Raw genomic sequence first — 27,445 nt, forward strand, 5'->3', positions numbered from 1 at the left:
ATTTCAAAATTGATCCAATGGATCCCATTCAGATAATATTGCCCTGAAATTAATTAAGATTTCATTGAAAATCATACTAAGATTTCATCTTAAAATTCTATTAAGATTTCATCTTAAAATTCTATTAAGATTTTATTAAGATTTGAATGAATTTTTTTTTATCAAGATCTGAATGAAAATTTTATTAAGATTTTAATAATATTTGAATGAAAATTTTATTAAGATTTGAATGAATTTTTTTTTTTAAAATTAAGATTTGAATTAAAATTTTATTAAGATTTGAATGAAATTTTTATTAAGATTTGAATGAAAATTTTATTAAGATTTGAATGAAAATTTATTAAGCGACATATGCCAAAGTCCAACTTTTTAGTTTATCTTATATAGTTAATATGTCTAATCTAATAAATATCTACCGGTAATAAACACCAGTTCTTTACAACAGAAATTTCATTAAAAAGTCCAGTTCTAAAAAATATATACTCTTATAAATAGGACTTATTTTACTGAATTTTTGTAACCAAAAGTTGAAATAAATAAATTTTTGCAGTAAAAGACCACAAAGTACAGCTAAATTTGAAATGATTGAAATTTTGCAAATCCTATGTTACAGGTAAATATTACAGGGATTGATCTTTTAATGAAATAAATTTCCAGATTTGAACTTAATTCCAAACTGTTCAGTTTTCTTGAACTTTCTTTGTCTATCTTTTTATGTGAAAAAAAAAGTGAAGAAGACCATAATGACATCTAAATTAATTCTTCTAACATAGCTGTCTTTCTAAGATTAACATTGACATTATATTCGCTTTCAGATTAATATATACTGGTAATATGCACAAATCTAAAATCTTCAGGTTTTTTTCAAGTTTTTGAGATAAAACTAAAGTATCTTTTGTTTTGTTTAATGCAAAAAAAAAAAATATTTAAAAAAATCTAATTTTCATCTAAAAGCATTCTCTTTATATAACTATTTCTCCTCTCAGATTAATATATATAAGCACAAATGTAAAGGAATTTCTGATCCTAAAACATACATTCCACTACATAACTAAAACTAAAAATAATCTTTTGTTATTCAGTGTCTTTCTAAATACAGAGCCACTTGAATTCCATGAAGGAATGCTTTATTTAAAATATCAAAACCTTAAATTTTCAACTAATGAGCAACGAATTATATTTTTTCCCCCAATTAATCAGAATAAAAATTCAAATTAATATGGTCTATACCCCCCTCCCCCCTTAAAAAAAAGAATTAATTAATAGAGAGCAAAACGATACTGTCCTTGAATAGATCCACAAGCAATCAAAACATTAACACCATGCAACCACAGCAGCACTAAATCCAGTAGACATCCAACATAGATTAATTCCAAATTCCAATGAATAAAAAATTCACAATAACCGACCAATTCATACGAAAAAAACAAGAATGAATTTGGATGAAATGAAGCTGAATGCTAATGGACTTCTTCTTTCCGAATGACAACTTCCCGACAATTGAGATTCACAATGGTTGGAATTTTGATCAATAACCATCTTCATTTTGATTTAAATTTAGTCAAGGATTAAAATGTCTGATCTGTTGCCAGGTGGATATCGAGTCCATCTGGCATTAAGCAATGTTTAACCAGGGGCGTGTCCAGGTACTTCTGCACAGGATGGTCCTGGGTAGAGATAACGTCGAGTCTGGCTTGAGGTTATTCTGCACACAGAGATCCTTCTACTTCATACTTTGAGAATAGATCCCTGCCCTGAATGGCCGCCATATCCAAAAATTAGTACACTGTTTTGTAAGGCGGGTCTACTCCATTTCACATTTGTCATACACAAAAAACCCAAATAAACCTTTTCAATTTTATTGAATGGACGCGGAATAAATGCTTCTTAAAAATATACATAATGTTTTCGACTAAAATCTTCGAATTAGGACATAAAATGTCGGTCAACTAGCTTAGTGCCTGTTCCCAAGCCGAGTTAACTGTAGACAGGCAGCCTATAAGTTTAGTATGGCATGAGTTTTGGGGGATTACCCGATAATTTTATATAATCAGAAGACCTGAGACAATATTACTGCTCTTTTAGATGCATACATGCATAAGATTAGAATTGAGTGAGGCTAAAACGGCAGCAATTCTTCGCACGTTTGTTTGTTCGGCATTATTTCTATAAATGTAGGAGACTGAAAATATGCTAGAAGAGGTCTGGACCCCACGGATCCCCCTCGGACACGCTCCTTTTAAAAGTCTGTCAGCAGATCGCTGTATTTCAGGGTTGATAAAATGAAGGGAATAGAAGCTCTAATAAAATAAAATAAAGTTTAATGTCCTCCTATGTCGACTGGAATAATGAAGACGGGCATACACTGTGCTCTGAGATCATTAGGACCCAAGACGCGGGTTCTAATGTAAAATCTTAGGACATGTCTATTGGACAATAACACCCCTCTTAATGCCAAACAGGAAGTGTTTATCGACATTGTAACATGCTATTTTAGCATTTCAAAATTACTAAAACAGAGGGGTGTTATTGTCCATTCGACAGTGTCTAATTGACCAATCAAAACGCAAGATTCACCCTTAAGCATGTTGCAATTTATATTAGTTTTCCATAAGTACTTGTATGTGTTATACACGTAGATTATATTAGTAGTATTTTATATTTGCAGTAGTTTTCCATAAGTATGTGTTAATGTTTATATGAGTAGTAGTTTTCCATAAGTATGTCTTATAGTTTAATGCGTAGTGTTTTCGACTAAAATCATCGATTTGGGACTTAAAATGTCAGTCAACTAGCTTCGTGTCTGTAATCAATTGGGGCTAATTGTAGACAGCGTACGTTTAGTATGAGCCACTCCCTCTATTTATATTCCCATTGTCCTTACACAAACGGATTCAATATGAGATAGATGTGAGTCAATGGTTAATCCCGTCCCCATCTCTACAAACAAATACAACATGACTGTCTTAATCTTCTACAACAATCTATTGAACTTTTAACAGAAATCTAAGATATGCCGGCATGGGTTTTTATTTTCGTGTCAGTCGATTATGGAGAGTGAAAGTAAATCTCGAGCTGAAGATATTATTGATGGAAAAAAGTGAAAAACAAATAAAATGTTGGATTTTGGAACGCGAGAGAGAGAAGGAGTAAAAAAGTTGGAAATAAACAGAGCTCTGAAAAAAAGGGCGAGGGGGTAAAAAAGTGAAGAATAAATAGAGCTATGATAACATAGGAAAATATAGGAACGCGAGAGAGAGAGAGAGAGAGGGGGTAAAAAAGTTGGAAGTAAATAGTTCTGTGAAAAATTGGGGAAATAACTTGACTTAAACATACATTATGCAACAGCTCTATCTGCCTATTGCAGATCTTTCTTTAAGTCTGAAATGTTATCTAAATTATTAATTAGACATTAATTAACTTATCCAGACCATAATCAACTCTCGATGGCATCGCTAGCCTGTGATTTTATTGGATTAGGTTTCGATTTGCTGTTCGACTTCCATTCATAATTTAATCATGAAATGGATAATCGAGACTATGTTTTTTTTTTATTCTACCGACTTTAGTAATGATGATCGCGGCTAGGCCGAAAATCCAATCGCTAAAATCTCGGTTCATAGTGGATCAATTTGACTGAAATTTTCAGCATATTCCTTCTACATTAGCTAGTTTGTAACTATTATAGTGAGAACTGCCAGCTCTTTATCTAATCTCCCATAATGTATCTTTAATTACAGACTTTAAACCATTTTTCTCTTTATTTTATACTTGAATTGGGGGATCGCGGTGGCTAAGGCGCTGGCTCGCTAGCCTGGAGGTCGGGTGTTCGATCCCTGCATTGGCCGAGAAAGTTCATCCAAATTTTCCGGCGTGGTTTCCCCTTGTCAGTGATGCAGGACGGAGGGCCTGACAAGGACAGCTGTCTAGTCGTTTGGATGGGACGAAAAACCGAGGTCCCGTGTACACATTGGCGTGCACGTAAAAGATCCCTTGGCAGTTGGAATTCGACCACATTTCCCGAATCAGAGCACGATTTAGATGAAAAACAGAATACAATAAAGCTGAGGATGATAATTGATGTTTAAGAAAGGTAGTATAGGTACATGTATATTGTCAAAAATATTATACATTTTGGCCGGAGGACCACCTAGATCTTAAGGCCCTTAGGTTTCAGCCTGCCAGTATATATATATAGGTAGATCAGGCACTGTTCCCAATATGGCGTTTATTGTGTTTTGGAAAAAAAGCTCTCCATTTCACAGTTTCAACAAAATTTCTGTCAAAAAGATCTTCACAAACAAAAATTCTGAAGCCATCATATCCCCAAGATTAGCACATTATTAGTTCCAACAGTCACAACTTTTCATTTTTGGCCGAATATGAAAGAGGGTGTCCAGAGTCCAGACAGATTGGAAAAGTGCCACAGGTGATGATTTTGACGGGATAAAAAGTTTTACCTCTAGTTCTCATATTCCTGAAGCAAATGGCTCGAGAAATCCTTTGAGTGGCGGGATTAGGTCTAATCAAACGAAACATTGGGAGGAGTACGATAGATCTTAACAGTCATCACACATCTAAAACCTACAGGTAACATTATACCATCCAGGTGTCTAATGTCTTCTGTTTAAACTTTCTGTTTTTGATGAAAGATTAGTCGACAGATTTGGTGACCTGAGCTTTGACCAGAAAAAAGGTTGATCTCTTTTGTTTCATCGTCTTCTTTTTTGGATTGTGGCCATTTATATTAATACTTTTGGTCTGTAAGTACGGAAAATACATTAGAGGTTAAATGAAGGGGTTTACAGTTTGCGCTGCTTAAGTTTTTGTGCTGTACGTTTCAGATGGAAAACCAGCGGCTGCCAGGCAAGATACGCCCACATTTTGCAAGAGATTGATAGAGAACAAGCTAAAAAAAAGGCGATTTTTCGTACAATCAAGGGCCATAATTCAGGAAGGTACAATCCGATATGCGCGAATATCGAAAGGAACCAAGTTCTTTGGGTTATAAGATATATTGCAAGTTTCATCAAAACCGGATCAAAATTGTGACTTCTAGAGGGTCCACAACCTTGATATAATTTGCGTACGAGGGGCGACCATTTTGTCCGGCAATTTTGGTCCGATTTTCACGAAATTCGCAACCATCATTAGGGTGTAACGGTGATATATTAGAACGTTTTTTTTTTAAATTGGATAATAATTGTGACCTCTAGACGGACCACAAGCTAAAAACGCGAATTTTCGTACAATCAGGGGCCATAATTCAGGAAGTTACGATCCGATATGCGCAAATATCGAAAGAAACCATGCTCAGCAACGCCCAGCTAAACATTTATCAGCCCTGGGGGGAAAACCTACCCACATCCGGTCCCATAATGAAATAAATAATTATTATATTCAATTATATTCAATATCCAGTCAAGTTATCTGTCGCAAAACTCTTCTGCATCCAGATATCATATGGTAAGCCTATTAGTTTGCCGAGATTGCACGAGGAAAGGGGTTTAAAGGAGCTGAATCGCTATTCTTTGGCACCTAGAAATGGACACAAATGGGTCCATAATGTAATATAAATGTATATAAACTGATTTACGTTCAATCATTTTTGTAATTTCTAATCAGTTATGATCTGCGAAATATGCAAATAGTCCAAATTGAATGGCAGTCTTTGGCGCCTGGTTATTCCAGTCTACACTGGTAGTATTCACTTATGGGAAATGTTTAGCCTCGTTGATCGAGTTGCTTCATTACCAATGGTGCTTGAAAGCATTCTGGCACATGATTTGTGTGCCAATTTTTAAATTTTCATTGTGTCTTAAATATTGGTTATCAGAAACCCAACTTTTCACGGTAAGATAACAACATCAATGTTGATTTCAACTGAAAATGTCAAAGACTGGATGAAATTGAGTTAAAGACTTGGCTCCTTCAACAACCTACTTTTCTACACCAATTTTAATAACAGTTCGGAAATTAAACATACTTCTTCTCAGACTAAGATGCCGGTCATAATCTAGAGGAAACAAGTTTCCAGTATCTGAATCCACTATCCCTCTACACAAAACTACTATTTTACAAAGAATTAACTTTTGAGAATAAAAGACAGGTTGCCAGGCAATAAAACATAATCCCACAGCAGCTAAGTAGTCCAAGCAGTCAACGCGTATTGTCGCATATTTATTGTTCTGTAGGTACTATACAGGAAACTCTCCACACAAAACAGAAATATATTTATATATAAATTTTAATTTTCATTCATTATATTACAATAGATGTCATTAGTGTGCATAAATTATAGTAAGAACATACTAACAGCCATTCACATCAAACTCATACATATACATATGTGGTAGTTAATTACATAAATGGTAATAATGTATGGTGATTTTCATACCGGTATATGGTAATAATTTACATATTATGGTGGTGATTTACATATATTGTAATAATTTACATGATTTACATCCACCTGTAGATGGTAATAATTTACATATATGGATACTATTTACATATACATGTATGGTAACTATTTACATATACATGTATGGTAACTATTTACATATATGGTAACAATTGACATATATGGCACTGATTTACATATATGGCACTGATTTACATATATGGTAACAATTTACATATATGGTAACAAGTTAACTGACGGAACTCACTAACGAGATCGTGTCAGTGATGCAGGAACATTATTGACACAGTCGGATGAGTCAAAAAACCGAGGTCCGACACATAAAGGTTTGGGATTAATTTTGATGAAGAGAAAATTTCCCTCATAACATACTCCATGACATATAGTCCGGCAAACTATGGCTGAACCTGGAAATTGTATACAATGTTTTTTTTATGATTGATTTTAGAAGCTGGGGGTGTCTTCTTTCAGAATCTACCGGGTGAACCTCAGTCACCCTTCAGAGTTTTTGAGAAATTCAAGATAACATCAAAACTCTCAAGGGTGACAAAAAACTTTGTATACAATCACCAGGTACACTCGAAATATTGCATTTGGCAACACATTTCATTTCATTTGGATGCTGTAATTTTAAGATGCATAAATTGTGGTCGAGTAAAATTAAGTTCACATTCAGCTCATCTGTAGTATAGTCATTTGATGCTGTAATTTTAAGTTGCATATATTGTTGTTGTACAGTTACCGGGTACCATCACAAGCAGCTCATCTGTAGTATAGTCATTTGATGCTGTAATTTTAAGTTGCATATATTGTTGTTGTACAGTTACCGGGTACCATCACAGGCAGCTCATCTGTATACTAGCCATTGAATATCATGATTCTGTCACAGTCAGCTCATCTGTATATATATAGTAGTTATTGAATATCAGGATTCTGTTGGTAACGTTTCTTTTAAATACCAGAATCCACCTCGTGACACACAGTAATCCTGCAAAACACAACAAAAACATACCATCAATATGTTTGCTAGGCATCAAAACATACACACACCAACGGGTTTGTAGTTCCGCATGTAATAAATAATTGTCACAGTCACGCAAGTACATGTACTTGTTTTAATATTGTCAAAATCTCTGTTGCCGATTTTATTTTTCGAATAATCCAAGCCATTATTTAAATATGCAAAGTCATTATTAGAATATTCTAAAAGTAAAACTCTTCAATTGAATAATTGGATATTCTATAAGTCATTAATTGAATGTTCTAAAAGTCATTCATTGGATATTCTAAGTCATTATTTGGATATTCTAAAAGTCTTTATTTGGATATTCTAAAAGTCATTATTTGAATATTGTAAGTCATTATTTGAATATTGTAAGTCATTATTTGAATATCGTAAAAGTCATTATTTGAATATCCTAAAAGTCATTATTTGAATATGCTAAGTCATTAATTCTATTCAACTGCAATGACCCATTTTTGACCGTTAATAATCCATTGTTATATTTTAAATAAAGTTAGAGAATGACCAAACCTTTAATAATTTTTTACAGGTAGTTTCTGTTATCTCATCTTCGATATTCTCCTGTAGATGAGTTTTAACTGTAGATATTTTTACTCTAAATGATGAATTAAATAAATCTAATAAATGTGGCCGCATCTGAAAAATAAAATATTAAAAATCATCAGTGTTGGCAGTGGTGTCAGGCTAAAATTGAAATGAAATGGGGTTTAACATCCCTCTATAATAAAAAAGAGGTGACAATGCAGGGTATACATATAGCTAATACAAGGTACAATTTTTATGGATAAACAATTACTGAGGTTAATGCTAAGCAAATGATCCTCGTCGAAATGTCGCAAAGTATTAACCACAGTAATTGTGCATCCATAAAATTGTACCTTGTTTTAATACATGTATGTTCAATTACCACATACTAAACTTAGGCTGTCTGTCTACAGTTAGCTCTGTCTGAGAACAGACACTAAGCTAGTTGAGGGACATTTTAAGTAATAAATCGATGGTTTTAGTCGAAAACACTGAGTATACTTCGAGAATTTTGTTGAGTATTTATTTTGCTCCCATTTAATGAAATTGAAAGAAGTTTATTTAGTCTTTATGTGTAAGACAGATGTGAAGCGGAGTAGAAACACATTACAAAACAGTATACTCATTTTTGGATATGGCGGAAATTTAGGGCAGAGATCTATTCTCGAGGAATAAAGTAGATGGATCTCTGTGTGCAGAATGCAATTACCATAGAAGAAACAGAGAGAGAGAGAAATGAGGTTTAACGTCCACTAGGTCATTTGGGGACTAACACATGATTCAATTTTATTTGAATAATTCGCTTGCGCGTAGGGGTCTTTAGCAGTGGGAGGAAACCGGAGGACCCGGAGAAAACCCACAAGGTTGGACAGGCGACCCTACTCCTTGTCACGTACAACCGGGGAATCGAAATCACGCCAGATGACTCAATGACAGACCGTATGATACAGCGCGCGCATGCTTACCATTCGACCATCCAACCCCCCAGCTACTTTGGATAGCAAATGTGTATATATTTTAAAACCTTTTGTTGTATTTTACTTGATATTATTTATAGTCCATGATTATCTATTATTGTAACCTGAGTATCATTTAATCTTTAAAAATAACATTCATTAAATATCAAATCCTTGTTTAAAATATCGTAAACTTGTTTAAAATCACTGAAAATCATCTGATTTGTACTTGTGTCCAGTTTAAAGCTGACCATTCAATTTTATAGGTTTGCATAACCTCAGCTGAAGCAAAAGAACTGAAACAGTTAAAGGATCATTTTGGGTGGAAACTAAACAAATTAAATTTAGATTTATTTAAAATAGTGGGGGAACGCTGTTCTCTCTTTCCCCTCGCAAACATAGTAACCAAACAACATTCCCATTCTCAAACACAAAATAAAAGAACATTGTTCCTCCACCAAAACAAGGTAAGGGAACAACTCCCACCCCCACCCCTCTCCTAAACAAAGTGGTACATGTATATGTTGGTAATTAAAATTTCATAATATGCAATTTTCATTATAAACTATCTTTATGACTGTCAGTAGGTATTTAATTTAATTAAAATCTATGAATAAAACACATATTGATCAGTAAAGAATATTAATTATAAGTTATTGTAATAGATTATAATCCTTTAATTAGTGGCATTTAGCAATTGGAGACATACCAGAACTAACACAGTTATATGGGAAAACAATCACTGGTTTATTATACACAAGCACAACGTTTCGATAAGTATCCTCTTAGTCTTATCGTTATCAAGTACAATGATACTTATCGAAACGTCGTGTTTGTGTATAATAAACCAGTGATTGTTTTCCCATATAACTGTGTTAGTTCTGTAATAGATTACTTTGTTAATAAATAAAAATCAATCTTCATATATATGTCAAGTTAAGAATGTTCAGAATTTAGATAGTTATTATTCAACACACTGGAATGAACAACAAATAATGTTTAAGAAAGCTCAATCAATCAAATAATGAATAAAAAAATTCCATAAAGTCACTGATACTGATCGTACATTGTTCAGACAATATCTAATTTTTCATGGCTTATTTCACACTGATTATGTATCATATTGATTATTTTACTATTTGATTTTCAACAGATGGCAAAATATCAATGGCAGATGATCTTCAAATGGGGTTTAAGTCCACTCGACACAAACTAGGTCATTTCAGGACTAACATATGGTTTAAATTTTTTTCTATAATTCGCATGCGCGTAGGGTTCTTTAGCAGTGGGAGGAAACCGGAGAAAACCCACGAGGTTGGACAGGCGACCCTACTCCTTGTCAAGTACAACTGGGGATTCGAAACCACCCCAGTTGACTCAATGACAGGCTTTTTGATACAGCACGCACATGCTAACCATTCGGCCATCCAACCCCCATAGAGATGGGGTTTAAGGTCTACTCGACACAAACTAGGTCATTTCGAGACTAATACATGGTTCAATTCTATTTTAATAATTCACTTGCGTGTAGGGGTCTTTATAGCAGTGGGAGGAAACTGGAGGTCCCAGAGAAATCCTACAAGGTTGGACAGGCGACCCTACTCCTTGTCACGTACAAGCTGGGAATCAAAACTAAGCCACTCGACTCAATGACAGACATTATGGTGCAATACGCACTAGTTAACTATTCTGCCCCTGCCCCCCTCGGTATATTTATTAAATGTGTAATATTTAACTGTGGTATATTTATTAGATGTGTAAAATTTAACTGTAGTATATTTATTAGATGTGTAATATTTAACTGTGGTGTATTTATTAGATGTGTAATATTTAACTGTGGTATATTTATTAGATGTGTAATATTCAGCTGTCGTATATGTATTAGATGTGTAATATTTAACTGCAGTATATTTATTAGATGTGTAATATTTAACTGTGGTATATTTATTAGATGTGCAATACTTAACTGTGGTATATTTATAAGATGTGTAATATTTAACTGTGGTATATCATTAGATGTGTAATATTTAACTGCAATATATTTATTGGATGTATTATATTTAACTGTGATATATACACGTATGTATTACATGTGTAATATTTAACTGCAGTATGTTTATTAGATGTGTTATATTTACATATATATATATTACATGTGTAATATTTAACTGTGGTATATTTATTAAATGTGTTATATTAACTATGATATATACATGTATATAATTAGATGTGCAATATTTAACTGTGATATATTTATTAGGTGTGTAATATTTAAATGTGGTATATTTATTAGAAGTGAAACATTTATAAGTTATCGCTAAATAAATTCTACGCCTGTTCAATGAATTAAATCAATATTTTATTGTTGTTTGTACAACAGCTGGTATTGATCTGTTAGTTTCTACATCTTATAAACATGTTTATGAAGGTACATGTAGAAAACAGTCATTTATCAAAAGAGAGATAGGAATGGAGTTTAACATATGATTCAATTTTATTTCAATAATTTGCTTGCACATAGGGGTCTTTATATATTAGCAGTGGGAGGAAACCAGAGGACCCTACCCCTTGTAACATACAAGCGGGGAATCGAAACCCCACTACTTAACATCCACTCGACACAAACTAGGTAATTTTGGGACTAACATATGGTTCAACTTTTATTTTAATAATTCGCTTGCGCGTAGGTAGTGGAAGGAAACCGGAGAAAACCCACGAGGTTGGACAGGCGACCAGGGAATTGAAACCACGCCAGTTGACTCAATGTAAGATCTTATTATACAGCGCGCACGAGCTAACCATTCGGCCATCCAACCCCCCAGAAACAGAGGAAGAACTTACCTCATCAAATATATCACCAGCTCTAACTTGAGCAAATATCACTTCAGATTTAGATTTAGGTGGCCACTAAAAGAAAATATAATAATAAAATCTTTAAATGAAATGCACCACTGACAAGAGGAAATTCACGCCGGAAAGACCAAACTTTCTTGGTCAGCCCAAACCAGGAGTGAACCCAAATTCTCCTGGTCAGCTAGCCAGCGTCTTACTATGTCACAGCTGCACCTAAATGACATCCAGAAGTACGGTTAAATATTCACAACACAACACATGGCGGGGAGTATCAAGGATCAATTTGGTTCCGGAAAACGTATGGGGGCCCAAATTATTTTACGCCCAAATTCTATACTGACAAAGGTCAAAGATAGAGTTGTTTACTCTTTACTTATTACCAAAATCGTAAAATCAGAATGTAGACCCAGTTAGATGAATCCAAAATCTAGGACGTTGTTAGTTAAATTTAAATCTTCATTGAATATAATCCCCTGGTAGAACACAGAATACACCGAGAAGCAGTCATTAATAATATATTTTTCCGAAAGAATCTGAGCCCCCAACTCAACCAGCTTTGATTTAATAATTTGGGATTAGAACATCTCCCAAATTCCTAGATACATGTACCCACCTGCAAGGAATATATGGATATACTTCTCTCTTATATAATAATGAGGTTGCAAGTATGAGATTTCAGCAGTAAGAGGAAACCGCAGGACCCAGAGTAAGCCCACATGACTTGATATGTGACCTTATTCGTTGTAATCTCGCTGGAATAAACATATTTTCTTAGTCAGCCAAAACCATGAGCGAACTCGAAACCTCCTGGTCAGCGAGCCAGCGTCTTACCGAGTCACAGCTGCCCTTAAATGACCTTACTCATTGTAATGTACAAGTGTGGGCTCGAAACCACACCACTTGACTCAATGACAGACCTTATGGTCTAAGGTGCACATGTTAAACGATTTGGCCACCATCGGGCCAATCACTTGAATAATATGGCGACCTACCTGATTATTGAGCTGTATTCCCCCGGATGTTATAATAGTATCCGTTAAAGTTTGTTCCGTCACACCAGAGAATAGAACATGTCCCGGTGAACACTCTGATAATTTTATATCAAAACGTTTTCGTAATTCACTAATAGTAAAAACTTTTTTCGTATTCAACAAATCTCTAACAAACGATATTAATTCTAAAGTTAACTGTTTTTCACTGGTTAAACCATTATCACATTTTGTATCCTTTATTTTGATTGGACTATTTGAATTTGTAGTCACATGATTATTTTCTGTAATTTCCATTGGTTCACAGTTATTTGCAGTTTCGGTGGTGTCACTTTCCGAATTATGTCGAGTGTCCGTCTCCATATCACTAACGTCCGATGCAGAACGTCCACTGGAGGTCCTTTTTCTAGATGAAGATGACTTTTTACGCTTTGGTTTATCGGAGGTAGCTTGGGTTATTAATGTTGATTCAGCACCTAAGGGAGATAATCAAATTTTTTTTTAATCGTTTCAAAATTAGGAAGAAGCAAGTGGCTGCCATAGCAGATAAATAATATTGACAGTTTGTGAAATGGCCGAAGAGGAACATGCAGAAGTTTAAATCATGACGATTCAACACCTAATGGAGATAATCAATTTTTTTTTAATGGTTTCAAAGTTAAAAAGAAGCAAGTCGCTGCCATAGCAAATAAATAATATCGGCAGTTTGTGAAATAAGTATAAATGAAATAAAAGGAATCGAAAGGTGTTTTAACCCTCTCAACACACCACAAGATAGAACAAAGATAGAACAATGATAGATCTATTGTTATCCCACAAACACTACAAGGATAATTCATTACAAATGAACCAATCTGATTAAAACACAGATCCAATTTCGTTTCGTTTTTATAGTTTAAAATTTCGATTTCACTTGTCTTTACTACACTTGGATCTGGAAGAGTTGTTATTTAACTTGTGTTCTGCTTGAAATGAGGGGTCAGCCAATCAAATGGTCTGTTGAATCGAGCGTTTGACCTTTTTTGCGCGGAACTGTGGGTAGACATTAGCGGCAATAGAAATCAAAACAAAGCAAAAGTAGATAAAAAATACATGGTGGTCGCTAATTGGTTAATCGAATGACTGACGTAATCGGGTCAAATGTCGCTTGCTTGGTACCTGACGTCATAGAACGTGAACTCCCACTATAACTTGTTAGATCTACATGTAGTGTAGGCCATCGAAAGTATAAAAAACGAAACGAAATATAGATCTATATTTTAATCAGATTGCAAATGAACTAATAAAACCCCCTAACTAAAATCAATGCCGATCTAACATCAAAACAATCAAGGAGCAAAAGTTATTTCTTCCATACAATTAACAAACAATACAACTGAATTTATTACAAAAACATTGGTGATTCGATCTAAAATCAAATAACAAAACAGTCAACGAGTACTATATTATAGCTATTTCTTCCATACAATTAAATTGTGTACAAGTCTTAGTATTAGTTGTGGACGACATCACCAATTCCTTGTGGATGACTACACCAACGGGTGTGGACGACTTTGCTTGTGGATGACTTGACTGTCACCCGATAGAACAATAAAATTAGATCTACCATGGCCCCATAAGATCAAACAATAATAGGAGATCTACCTACCTTTTGCTTTTTTATCAGCATCTTTAGGTATTTTAAAAACTTTAGACAAGGTTTGATATCTGGCATCCCATAACATTTTCTGTCTCTCAACAATTTCATTATATCTACAAAATCAAGGATAGCACCACATGATGTAAAGAGAGAGAGAGATAGGCTTAACATCCACTCCACACAAACTAGGTCATTACAAAACATTTCAGTAATTCGCTAGCGCGCAGGGATCTTTGTAAAATTGAATTTTATATCATTGGAAAGAACACGACAATCTGTACATTTTTGTAACAGAGTATTTCTATGTATAGAAAATATTTTTTTAGTTATTTGCAATTTTGTAGAGGGTATTAGGATTAACAATAATCCACTAATTGGCTTAGGAAATGGGCCCTGCTGATTTAATTAGCTTAGGGGTAGGGTAGCTAATCTTTTAATTGGCTCAGGGTTAAATGGGTTAAAGATAGGTTTCCAAGGAACCAAACATACAGCAGCTAAACCATCTGGGTCGCATATGAAAACATTTATACACACTAAAATCTGATTACCAGTAACAACCCATTTGGGAGAGAGAGAGAGAGAGAGAAATGGGGTTTAATTTTATTTCAATAATTCGCTTGCGCCTAGGGGTCTTTAGCAGTGGGAGGTAACCGGAGGACCCGGAGAAAACCGACGAGGTTGGACAGGCAACCCTACTCCTTGACACGTACAACCGGAAATGAAATGAAAATGAAATGGGGTTTAACGTCCTACTGTTCTGCTCCTATACTGGGCTAATGAAGACGGGCATACAGTGTGCTATGAGGGAATTTTTGCCAGGGCAGCGGCACTATCGTCTACTCTTATATCGAATTCCAACTGCCAAGGGATCTTTTACTTGCATTCCAATGTATACACGGGACCTCATTTTTTCATATTATCCGAAGGACTAGACAGCTGTCCTTGTCAGGCCCTCCGTTCTGCACCACTGACAAGAGGAAACCATGTTGGAAAATCCAGATGAATTTCCTCGGCCAATGCAGGGATCGAACACCCGACCTCCTGGCTAGCGAGCCAGCGTCTTAACCAACTAGCCACCGTGGCTCCACGTACAACCGGGAATTCGAAACAATGCCAGTTGACTCAATGACAGGCCATATGATGCAGCGTGCATGTGCTAACCATTCGACCATCCAACCCTCCACAACCAATTTGGCTTCTAGTTCTGATATTATTATGAGAAATAGTGACATTTTCCATTTTATGATAATTTTATGAGAAATGACGAAATTTTACGAAAATATAAACATTTCTATATTGTACAGTCCCTGCAAGCAATATACGACAATATACGACCACATTTCAATGTGGGCATATATAAAAAGAGGAGCTGCAAGAGATTTATAGGTACACAAGACTTGTTAATAACCAAGACTGCAGATTTAAAAAGGAAAACTACAACTTCGGAGAAAGGCAGACTAGAGTTCTTGACCGATTTTGACAAGAAACAGAAGCGGGAGGCGAACATGTCAGCTATTTTGAAAAATACATGTAGTTTGGAAAGGATTCATAATCCCTGAAATGACAATCAGGGGCTTTAATCAAGGTTAAAAGTACTTACTTATCACAGAATTCTGTGTCATATTCAAAGAGAAATTCCCAGCCTTTATTAGCTTTAACGCTTGACATCTGTTCTAATAAAACTTTTACATCTTCAGCTGGTAACTGAAACATTTCATATATATGTATATATATGCACACTCAACAACAATGTTTAACTTTTTTTATAAACAATATTTTATTCTCAGAAAAGGATTGAGGAACAGACTAGGCCTATATTACCTCTCTCCTATATTGCAGAAAATATATACAAAAAGACTATATAACCAAATTAGGATAAAATCAATCTGAATAATATATCAATAAAAAGAACAAAAGAAGCTATGTACATTTTACAATTTCAAGTTTGCCATATTCATATTTTTAACAACTGGATCAAAGATTCAATTGATCTACGAAGACGGTGCGAGTTCTCAAAGTTCGCCATAAAGCTAGGGTTTGAAGCGTGCGAAGGTATGCAAAGATAATTCTTTGCTTTGCGGCTTCTCTTTAGGCTTTTAGAACAAGCTGAGTAGCGCTGGACGACCAGTTCCCGGCCCAGACATTACATATTAATATCTTTACCTTTATAACTGAAGATATATCTTTTCTTATCACATATCTTGAATGGGTGAACTTCCACATCTAAAATAAACATAGAAATTATTCTTTAATCTTATTTCTAACAAAATCAATAAAATAATTTTTTGGATGGACTATAAAATTTACAACACAAATTGAAACGTCCACATCAAAACTTAAACCCGCAAATCGTCATGTACAGATTTGCAAACTATTGTGGCAGTTGAATCTCTAAAAGAAATATCAGTACAAAATTATTTACAAAGATATGATGAATTGAAATTTTCACAACATTGAGTATCCTTGAAAGATTGTATAATGAAATGAGATGGGGTTTAACGTCCTACTGTTCTGCTCTGACTGGGGTAATGAAGACGGGCATACGCCATACATTGTGCTATGAGGGAAATTTTGCCCGGACAGCATCGCTACAGCCTACTTTTATATCTAATCTCAACTGCCATGGGTTCTTTTACGGGCATGTCAATGTGACACGGGACCTCGGTTTTTCATCCTATCCGAATGACTAGACAGCTGTCCTTGTCAGGCTCTCTGTCCCGCACAACTGAAAAGGGGAAACCACGCCTGAAAATTCTGAGGAACTTTTTCGGCCAACACCAGGATTGATCCTGCGACCTCCAGGCTATCGAGCCAGCGTCTTACTCAGCTACAGACCCTAAGGATAAAATTGATATCACAGTTTCAATATTTCTCTTAACTCATTTACATCTTTCCCCCCTCTCAACCAATCACTAACAATTGTGATTTCCAGTCAATGTAATAGAGTTACTTACAATAAAATCTCGACCTCGACACAGATATTCTGAGGAAACACCACTTTCTGGACTACAAGCATCTTTAGGATATAATATCTCACTGAAATGAAACAATACATGGTTCAAAACCAGAGATTACAACACTGGCTGATATGGAGTGGGTTCATTGGTTGATATAGAGTGGGACCACTTGTTGATATGTAGTGGGTTCACTGGTTGATATGGAGTAGGTTTATTGGTTGAGTCGATTGGTTGATATGGAGTGAGTCGATTGGTTGATATGGAGTGAGTCGATTGGTTGATATGATGTGTGTCCATTGGTTGATATGGAGTGGCAGTTTTAGCCATATGTAGTGAAGCATTGCCCATGTGGAGTGGAGCACTGACAGACACTGAGTAGAGCATTAGTCTATCTGGACAGGAGAAAAAACAAATTATTCCTCGAAAGTTTATTCTATGGTCTCACTAAAGAAATAAATGGGAGTTACCTTTTGACTATCCAACAACCTTGTACTAATAGAGCGTAATGTTGTAACGATCTTAATACAGCTACAGCATCAGTGCCAGGATCTAACAGTGATAATAACTGATTAAATCGAATCACCTTTACTATAAATATAAAACATATAACATCTTTAACCAAGGTGCATTCAAAATGAAATGAAATGGTGTTTTTGTCCAGACAGTAGGGCTGTACTATATTGCAAAAAGGGACGATATCGATATTGGCATTTTTTTCAACGATATAGTTAAATATTGCGATATTTAATAATAATGTCACTTTCCTATTAAATAAATTAAATATAAATGCATTAAAGCTGACTACAGTGTGAGTAAGAATTGTGGGTAAGAATTGCTTTATTCATACACTTTAAACTTTGCTTTTTTTATAATATAGATTTATTAAAATGAACAAAACAACATCCTTTTTGGATAAAAATTAAATACAACCGCTGATGTTTAAAAAGTGTCTGCTTGTGACCTTGTGTAAGAAAATTCTCAAATATCACCTGCAGCGGAAGTACGTAGGTGCAGTCTTCAAGTCTTGTATTTAAGTTCAAACAGTTTAACAAATACTAAATGATCTGGACTATCTTCCATTCAAGCATTCGATTGGCTGCGGTATTTGTGGCCTAACAGTGACAGTAATCTATTTATAGATCGTTTTATTCTTGCTTTCAGAAATTAAGTTTTGTAGCGTTTTCTAAAAATATTCATTTTTTAAAAATATGACAACCTATTTATAGCCTGGTAATTAGCTGCGGTAGTGGAAAATTTCAGGCGTTTAGTAGGGCTAAGCTTTACATGTAGTAACAACTGACAATTTATTGTGGACTAAAAACAAAGTAAAAGTAACGCATACACGATGTAGTGAAAAACGGCTGCGGACACTGCGCAAGTGTTTTCAACATTTAACGATTCTCAAAACATTAGTTTTATTATAGTTTATTGCCGTCGGCTAATTTCCACTGCTGTATAGTGTATTTATTATCTATTTTCATGATATTTTTTTTCGATATTTGATGTTTTTGGCGATATTCGATAAACCACTATATCAACGATTTTTGGACACATGATATCGTAGTTGGGTCTGAAAATACCATATCGCTATAAATGACTATATCAAGAATATCGTACAGCCCTACCAGACAGTGGCATTTCTGACGTTTCTTCGGCAAATTCCAACTACCAATCAGGTAATAATTTAAAACTTACTGTTAATAAATAAAGATTTAATCTGATCCAGTAATGGTGATGATTTACAACTTACCGTTAATTAATAAAGATTTAATTTGATCCGGTAATGGTAATGTACGAAGATGACTCAATGATAAAACATTACTAGGCATCTCAGGTCTGGCACTGAAAATACAAAATAAACAAAATTTGGATATTCCATAACTGGCAGACCTCTTTCATTTGGGTGAATAATAAAAGTGTAATTTCATTTGATTTCTCTTAACCATACAGTTTCTTTCATCAGTAAACAAAATTACAAAAGATCAAATGCTATTATTTTGACCTAAATTCCAGACTCCAATCGATTTTTCAGATCCTCGCTACTAGTAAAACCAGAAATAAAAAATGGGGTTTAACGTCCTACTGTTCTGCTCCTAAACAGTAAAACCAGAATATTGCATATAAGAGAGAGAAATGGAGTTTAACGTTCACTCAACACAAACTAGGTCAACACAAACTAGGTCATTTTGAGTATAATTTAGCAGTGGGAGGAAACCGGATACCCAGAGAAAACCTACGAGATTCGACAGACATTAGATCATTCCTCCCATTGCACATGCGACCATGGAAAATAGAGAGAGAGAGAGAAATGGGGTTTAACGTCCACTCGACACAAACTAGGTCATTTCGGGACTAACATATGGTTTAATTTTATTTCAATAATTCGCTTGCGCATAGGGGGTCTTTAGCAGTGGGAGGAAACCGGAGGACCCGGAGAAAACCCACAAGGTTGGGCAGGCGACCCTACTCCTTGTCACGTACAACCGGGGATTCAAAACCACGCCAGTTGACTCAATGACATCCAACCCCCCCCCCCATGGAAAATATAACCAAGGTACATTTATTTCCATTAAAATATTCCTGCTTACTTTTCTTCAGATTTTTCACTCGGAACCAATGTATGTAGATACTCGCGACCGTGAAGATGAAATTCTGAGATGTCGTCGTTTTTACTGGCTATTAATGATAATCTCTCAGACGCTGATCTATCAGCCTGAAAAAATAAAAATAACGGAACATTTTACTTTTCAGAGAGTGAGTGAGAGAGAGAGAGAGAGAGAGAGAAATGGGGTTTAACATACATGTACAACCAAGGAATCGAAAGCACGCCAGTTAACTCAATGACAGACCTTATGATACTGTGCGCACATGCTAACCATTCGGTCATCCACCCTCTCCCAACAGAAAGATAAATGTGGCATCCACTTGACTAAAATGAAATAGGGATTAACATGTGGTATAGGCTTAACATTCACATGAATAAAATGAAATGGGGTTTAACATCCATTCTCGGTATCCCCCAGTGGTATTGTTCCGTTCTACTCCACTAACCTCTGGGGGTCCATCCACGGGGGAGACACAGTCAAATTATTTGTCCTTAATACTTCTGATATCTTATCGACCAATCGAGTGGACAAAGGGAAGTAACTTGCATTTTATTGCAACTAAGATTATTATGGTGAAAGTAAACAATGACGCTAAGACAGGTATGTAAACTGTTTTTTGATTAGTTCGTAGAATCAAGCTACGATCAAGGGGAGATAATTTAAATTAATGAAAATCCTGTGAATGGACCTAGAGGTTTCGTGGAGTAGATCGGAACGATACCACTGGTGATACCGAGAATGATTTACATCCTACTCCTCTACTACAACTGGGCAATGAAGCTGGCCATACATTCTTCAGCGTGATACAAGTGAAATTTTGCCAGGACGTTGGTGCTACTTCAATTTTTAAGGGTCCTTCATGTACATGCCAATGTGTACAAGCAACCTCGATTTTTTTTTATTCCATCCAAATGACTAGACGTCGGGTCCTCCATCATACACTACTAAAAATGGGAAACCACGCCGGGATATCCTGAGGAAATATCAAGGCCAACACCAGGATCGAACCAATCTTTGAAAATGAAATGAAATGTTGTTTTATTGCACGTCAGCTCCAACTGGGCTCAATCTTTGAAAGGCAAGGGGCAAATATATTTGTACTAAAACCTACATATTTATTATGATATTGAACTGGTATCCATCTTTCTTTCTCTCGATGAGAATTCAGATATTTATAGGAGGCTAGACGTCGTGCTTTCGTAATGTCGTTTTCAGGACGGGCAAATTTAACGGTTACAGGCTTTGCGTCATCTTCAGCTTCATCTTGTGATGATTCTAAAAATAAATGAAAATAATTCGTCATGAGAACGATAATAATGGATATTTATACTAATTTTGAAGATTGTAAAAATTTCCGGCTTCACCTTGTTGGAATTCTAAAAGAGGCGAGAAAACAAAATGAAATGAAATGGGGTTTAACGTCCTACTTTTCTGCATAAACAGGGCTAATGAAGACGGGCATTTCCTATACAGTGTTTTATGAGGGAATTTTGCCCGGACAGCGGTGCTATGACCTAATCTTATTTTGAATTCCAACTATCAGCATTTCTTTACGTGCACGCCAATGTGTACATGGGACCTTTAGGCCTCGAAATGTTTAAAAAAAAGGCTCCATATAAATATCGTAATATGAAACCTTTTTATTTCTTCGACATCGGAATGCCTAAAAGTTCTTGAAAGTCGGCGAATCTGCTTTGGCTCAGCGACTCAACGACTCAGAGATTCGTACAAATCTATCATCAGTATCCACACAAATTCCTCCAAGTATCATATCATGGTACCAAACTTGCGTAATAAATGGAATACTTCGCTGTTGAGGTGTAGAATTCAGATTTTAAAATATCTGTAATACATTGATTATCAAAACACGAATCACACCTGTGCAGAGGACAACTAACGCCCTCTGGAATTCCTTTCTCACATATCCTGTCTATATCTACTCTACAAATTATATTTATATATGAAATACTTTTCCGATCTAATTATTTAATTTTGTAAATTATTCATAGCCTTTATTTATGGAAATTATTTTAAACTTTTTAAATGATTAAATACACGAGGCAACGAGCCATGTGCATTTCCATTCCAGCTACCACTATATTTACTAAATTACTGTGGTGTCATTATTTTAGATAACCTGGGGCCTGCGTTTTAATTTATTTAGATATACTTCATAAGGCTATAAACTAGTGTCAAGCAGGTGAAAACAAGCGTAGATGGTGTGAAATTCATTGTTTGAAATTGTCTACTTCCAAACTGTGAGAGTAACTGTTGCCTACAACAGAGCAAAATGTCAACAGTGCAAATGGCGTCTTTTCGTGGTATTTCAGTGCCTAATTCTTGCATTTAGAAACGAATAATTAAATGTATGTGACATGGACATGAGTATTGTGGTCAATTTACTGAACATCAAGTAAAATTTAGTCCACGGGAGGTAGTTTTACTTGCTACCTGTCAGACGAAAAAATCGCCTGTCGGTTACCAGTAGACAGGTGAACATTTCGAGCCATGGACCTTGGTTTTCAGTTGTATCCGGATGACTAGGGAGTCTTTATCAGGTCCTGCATCCGACACAACTGACAAGGGGGAACTACGGCAGACAATCCTGAGGAACTTTCACTCTACAAACAAACAGGGAAATGCTGAGGCACAAAAATATAATTAGTCATCGGAATGATAACAATGGATATTTATACTAATTATAAAGATTGTAAAAACTTCAACTTCATCTTGTGATAATTCTAATAGAGGCGAGCAGGACAACTGCCCACAAGAACAACTGCTGGCAAAGACAACTGACTACAAGTACAGCTGTCCACAAGGACAACTGCAAGTGCGAACAATATCCGTCCATATCATTTGTTTTTGTATCTATTATGTTTCTTTTGTTACCACAATAAATTAAAAATAACTTAAATATATAATTGGTCATCTGGGCCCTGTTTCTTGAAATCTTAACTAAAGATAAAATTCAAATTTGATTGGCTAAGCACTAAAATCAATCTAATATTATCCAATCAAATTATTAAAATTTGGATTTTATCTTAGTTAAACTTTCGTGAAACCGGCCCCATAACGATAAAGTTTGATTATTGGATATTTGTTCCCACTATTTATAAAGCTTGTAAAAACTATACCTCCATCGGCTAAAGCTGCAATTTTGTTTTTTTCTCGGACATCTGCTTTATCTAAATATTCAAATGCTGGTTTCATCTGCACAATGGCACTTAATGGAGTCATATGCATCTCACCTGAAACAAAAAATATATTTATTGTTATTACCCTTACTATTAACGCTTTCAATGCCCAGGTTTTTTTGTAAAAAAACGGTTTGATGCTAAAATGTCAAGGTTTCTGGGTTTTAAAAAAAATATAACAAAAAGTAGAATCAACAAGTTATACTCAAGGAATATGTTTCGGTTGCTGGACGTTTTCCACTTCAACCCCAGCTTCTCGGCTTTGATTATGCTATGGACCACTTTAGATTTCACTCCAATCTTTTCTAATTTACTTTTCTGTGCTAGCAAATTTGCTTTTGGGGGTTTTCTGTGAGGTTTGCGAATAAATAAAAAAAAAAAAGGTTTCAACCGCTGATTGGACAGCGTTTTTGTTCACATGTCTGCAGTAAAGGGAGAAAACCTTTCTAAAAGTTTGAGAATATCCGTCTAATCTAGCAATGACAAGATGTTCTAAAGCTCGTGGTTGTTGCTTCAGGAACATGCTTGACAATAGAGTGAACAGTTTAAGTATAACTAGGCCCTTGGGTTTATCAAAACTAGGAATATTTACCATCTTTGAGAAGTCCAACAGCATATCTTTTAGTACAACTAGTTTGTGGTGTTGATCTTAGAACTTGTTTATCCATTCTATCGCTAAAACAACACAGAACGAAATATACATGAAATGAAATGGAGTTTAATGTCCTACTGTTCTGCTCCGACTGGGATAATGAAGACGGGCATACGCCATACAGTGTGCTTTGAGGGAAATTTGGCCTGGACACCGGCAGTAATACAGCCTACTCTAATATCGAAATCAAACTGCCAAGGAATCTTCTATGTGCAACCCAAAGTGTACATGAGACCTTGTTTTTTTGTAACATCCGAACGACTAGACAGCTGTCCTTGTCAGATCTTCCGCCCTGCACCACTGACAAGGGGAAAGCAACCCGGCAAATCACAATGAACTTTCTAGACCAACAATGGCTGGGAAACTGCGACCTCCAGACTAGTGAGTCAGCGTCTTACTCATTTAGCCACCACAGCTCCCGAAATATACAGTAAACAAATAATAATAATCTACACTATGAGGAAATGATGGCCTACTCTTATTTGAATTCCGACTGACAAGGGTTTATTTACGTGCATGCCAAGGAGAAACCATGTTGAAAAATCCTAAAGAAGTTTATTGGCCAACAGCGGAATCAAACAGTGGATATCCTGGTTATTGAACCAGCTTCTTACTCACGGAGCCACAGTCGGTCCCTTGTATTTATGGACTATGAATTTGAATGCCCTTACAGATCACCAGTAGAAATTTGTTTATATTTAACTTTATGTTTAGATTTGGGAACCTGGAACAAGAATCAAGTGCCCTGTACCACTTGACTCCGTGACAGACCTTATGATCTAAAACGCACATGTTAATACACTCGACCATCCACTACGCTTGAGAAAACTATGACAACACCATTTATAGATAGATACCTTGTATAAACCTTTGCTTCTCGACCATCGTTAGAACCATCAACATTAAGAGCTATTTGTTCACCCTTACTATCAGCATAATTAGAACTTTCTGTGTTCATCGCCAATTCCATCTCAACCTGTAAAATAATACCTAAAGATGTATTCCTTTCTGCATAACAAGGTCATCTATTTAACCTATAAAAAGCTATTTATACCTAAAGCTGTATTCCTTTCAGTATAACTAGGTCATCAATTTGATTGATATTCAAAGATGTATTGCTTTCAGCATAACAAGGTCATCTATTTGACCCATAAAAGCTATTTATACCTAAAGCTGTATTCCTTTCAGTATAACCAGGTCATCAATTTGACACATAAAATCTATTTTTACATGGCAGTTAGGTCAATGTTTCGACACATAAAATATACTTTTATCTCAGAATCAGAAAAGTGGAAGGTAAACTTCTAATAAACAGGAAAACAGGAAAGATCTTATATGCTCTAATTTATTGTTCAGACTGTCAACCAGTGTTCTGTCATTGGCATTTTGAATGAAGGACACATGGGAAATCTGCGTAGAGTTTTCTTGCCACAAGTTAAGATTTTAACCCGAGACGTTTTAGTTGTGGGTCTAGTATCCTAACCATACAACCACAGTGGTCCCTATGATATGCCAAAGTTCATTAAAGTCCTATCTGCTGAGTGAGGGGCAATGACTCAGTGGGGACGACTGACCATAAGGTCTTGGGTTCCATCCCGGCCGTGGCTAAGAAAGTTCCTGTGCGCGGTTTTCCCTTGTCAGTGGTACAGAACGAAAAGCTGAGGTCACTTGTACATATTGGCATACATGTTAAAGATCCCTTGATAGTTGGAATTCTTCGTGAGCTCAGTTGTTGGCGAACAATAGGACGTTAAACATCATTTTATTTTCTATCATCTGATCTGCTTACCTTTTTCTGTTCAGTTTTAACCTTGGTAGACAGATGCTCCACATCATCATATGGTAAGTTACACGTTCGAACAGGATACTGAAATATAAACACTAATTATTACCATCAATTCATTTCTTTTGTTACTTAGAAGCAAGAAAACCAGAAACCCAGGAGAGAGTGAGGGGGGAGAGGGAGGGAGAGAGAGAGTTTATTGTCCACTTGACACAACTAGGTCATTTCGGGACTAACACATGTTTCATTTTTATTTCATTAATTCGCTTGTGCATGCGGGTCTTTAGCAGGGAGAGGAAACCGGAGAACCTGGATAAAAACCCATGAGGTTGGACTGGCGACCCTACTCCTTGTCATGTACAAGCAGGCATCAAAAACACGCCACTTTGACTCAAATGACAGACCTTGTGATGCAATGCGTTAACCATTCTGCCATCCCCCCATCCCAGAAGACAAACTCGCAGAGAAGTCCCATCACAGAGAGACATTACGTAATTTTAGTGTTTCATCTTCTCAGATAACATACTTATTTCTACATACCTGAAGAAGATATAAATTCTCAGATAAACTTTTTGACAAGAAAACATCAATCTGAAAAATAAAGGAAAGACCTTGGTTAATAAAATATTGCAGGCCCCTACGTAAGCAGCTGGCTCGCTAACCAGTCTTGGATTCACTTCCAGTTTAAGTGTTATCCAACAAAGTTCCTCGGGACAGAGGGCCTGGCAAGAACAAGGTCTAGACACTAGTAGGTGTTCAAGAACATTTTGACAGTTGGAATTTTTAATTCAATAAGCGGGCGGTTCCTGAATGTACAGGGTGAGTGTACTGTCACTGAGACCTACGTTCAGAACTGAACTAGTTGTAGCACAGCACACTGATCCGCAGTGAATATTTGCTAGGCCTCTACAATCACTGATAAGGATGACATCGATGCGGCTTAATGAGCCAGAAATATTAACTTTTTTCCTGCGACAAATTAAATTCTAAAACATTTTTTTTATGTATTGGAAAAATAAATAAAGGCGTTTGACGTATTTGTAGGTAAAAATTATTTCCTATTTAGTGTAAATGGGTATTAAAATGACTAAAATGCAGCATTCTCTCCCAAGCAGTAACGTCTTATGTAAACAATGCACGCGCCATTCAGCCAATGATTGACGCCGCGTGCTGTGACAGCACGTGTTAAGGCAGTCATCTTTGACAGAGATATATCACTAGACTCGTAATTCTCTGTGAAACAGATTGATAGCACAGCTATCAGGGAAATATTGATTCTATGCAAAAATGTTTGTATCTTAAATTAATTTTTGTCTCACAACCATTACTAATTATAAGTAAGTATTAGAATTAGATTTTAGCTATTACATTTTAGATTTATTTTTTTTATGATGAAATAAATGGAAATATCAAATGATATTGACAACACAATTTTGAGGGACAATGTGTTTTTTCTTCATTTTGTTTGTTTCTGTTTGCTTATACGAAATGAAAGTTGTTTGTTCTTCCGAGTCAGAATGGTTGTGTCCAAAACCCATTGATCTGCCTGTGTAAGCTGCAACTACAAAAAAGTGCAAAACGACTTTCTAATTTTTCTTATAACATGAATTAAAAATAAAAGATTGTGGTTCGTCTGTGTAATCTTTGTTTTTTATTATTATAAATAGAAAAACAGACAGGTCAGAGGTTTCATCAAATATTTCAATCATGAAAAGCAACAGCTTATTTTCTTGACGAGAACAAAACATAAAACCTCTTGCACCACTGGATCGTCGTCGTCCGCCATGATTAACACGCTTTTTATGATTGTTCATCCAGTCTTTTTCATAGGAGAAACGGT

At 35.6% G+C, this 27,445-nt stretch overlaps 1 protein-coding gene across 1 annotated transcript; it reads right to left on the bottom strand.

The window, feature by feature from the left end:
• Window positions 1-6,229: 6,229 nt before the first annotated feature.
• Window positions 6,230-27,409, bottom strand: LOC126812007 (DNA-directed RNA polymerase III subunit RPC5). Its single transcript, XM_056099152.1, has 18 exons — window positions 27,359-27,409; window positions 26,146-26,196; window positions 25,612-25,689; window positions 24,680-24,798; window positions 23,763-23,845; window positions 23,111-23,224; window positions 21,085-21,248; window positions 19,956-20,080; window positions 19,118-19,209; window positions 17,835-17,955; window positions 17,365-17,446; window positions 16,574-16,633; window positions 16,011-16,114; window positions 14,420-14,523; window positions 12,775-13,247; window positions 11,771-11,836; window positions 7,959-8,084; window positions 6,230-7,412 (listed from the first exon to the last, which is right to left on the bottom strand). Exons 1-18 carry the CDS (start codon window positions 27,389-27,391, stop codon window positions 7,350-7,352), a joined length of 2,058 nt encoding a protein of 685 aa, XP_055955127.1. The 5' UTR covers window positions 27,392-27,409; the 3' UTR covers window positions 6,230-7,349.
• Window positions 27,410-27,445: the final 36 nt, after the last annotated feature.

The sequence above is a fragment of the Patella vulgata genome, chromosome 2, assembly GCF_932274485.2.
Source record: "Patella vulgata chromosome 2, xgPatVulg1.2, whole genome shotgun sequence".
NCBI classification, from domain to species: Eukaryota; Metazoa; Mollusca; class Gastropoda; family Patellidae; genus Patella; species Patella vulgata.

What these genes read in the sequence shown, in the direction of transcription:
- LOC126812007 (XM_056099152.1), bottom strand. Translation starts at nt 27,391, where the DNA reads ATGGCGGACGACGACGATCCAGTGGTGCAAGAG. An exon ending in TTAAAACTGAACAGAAAAAG is followed by an intron (nt 24,799 to 25,611) that starts GTAAGCAGATCA and finishes ATTATTTTACAG; the next exon opens with GTTGAGATGGAATTGGCGAT. An exon ending in GTCGAGGTCGAGATTTTATT is followed by an intron (nt 16,634 to 17,364) that starts GTAAGTAACTCT and finishes TGTTTATTTTAG; the next exon opens with ATGTGGAAGTTCACCCATTC.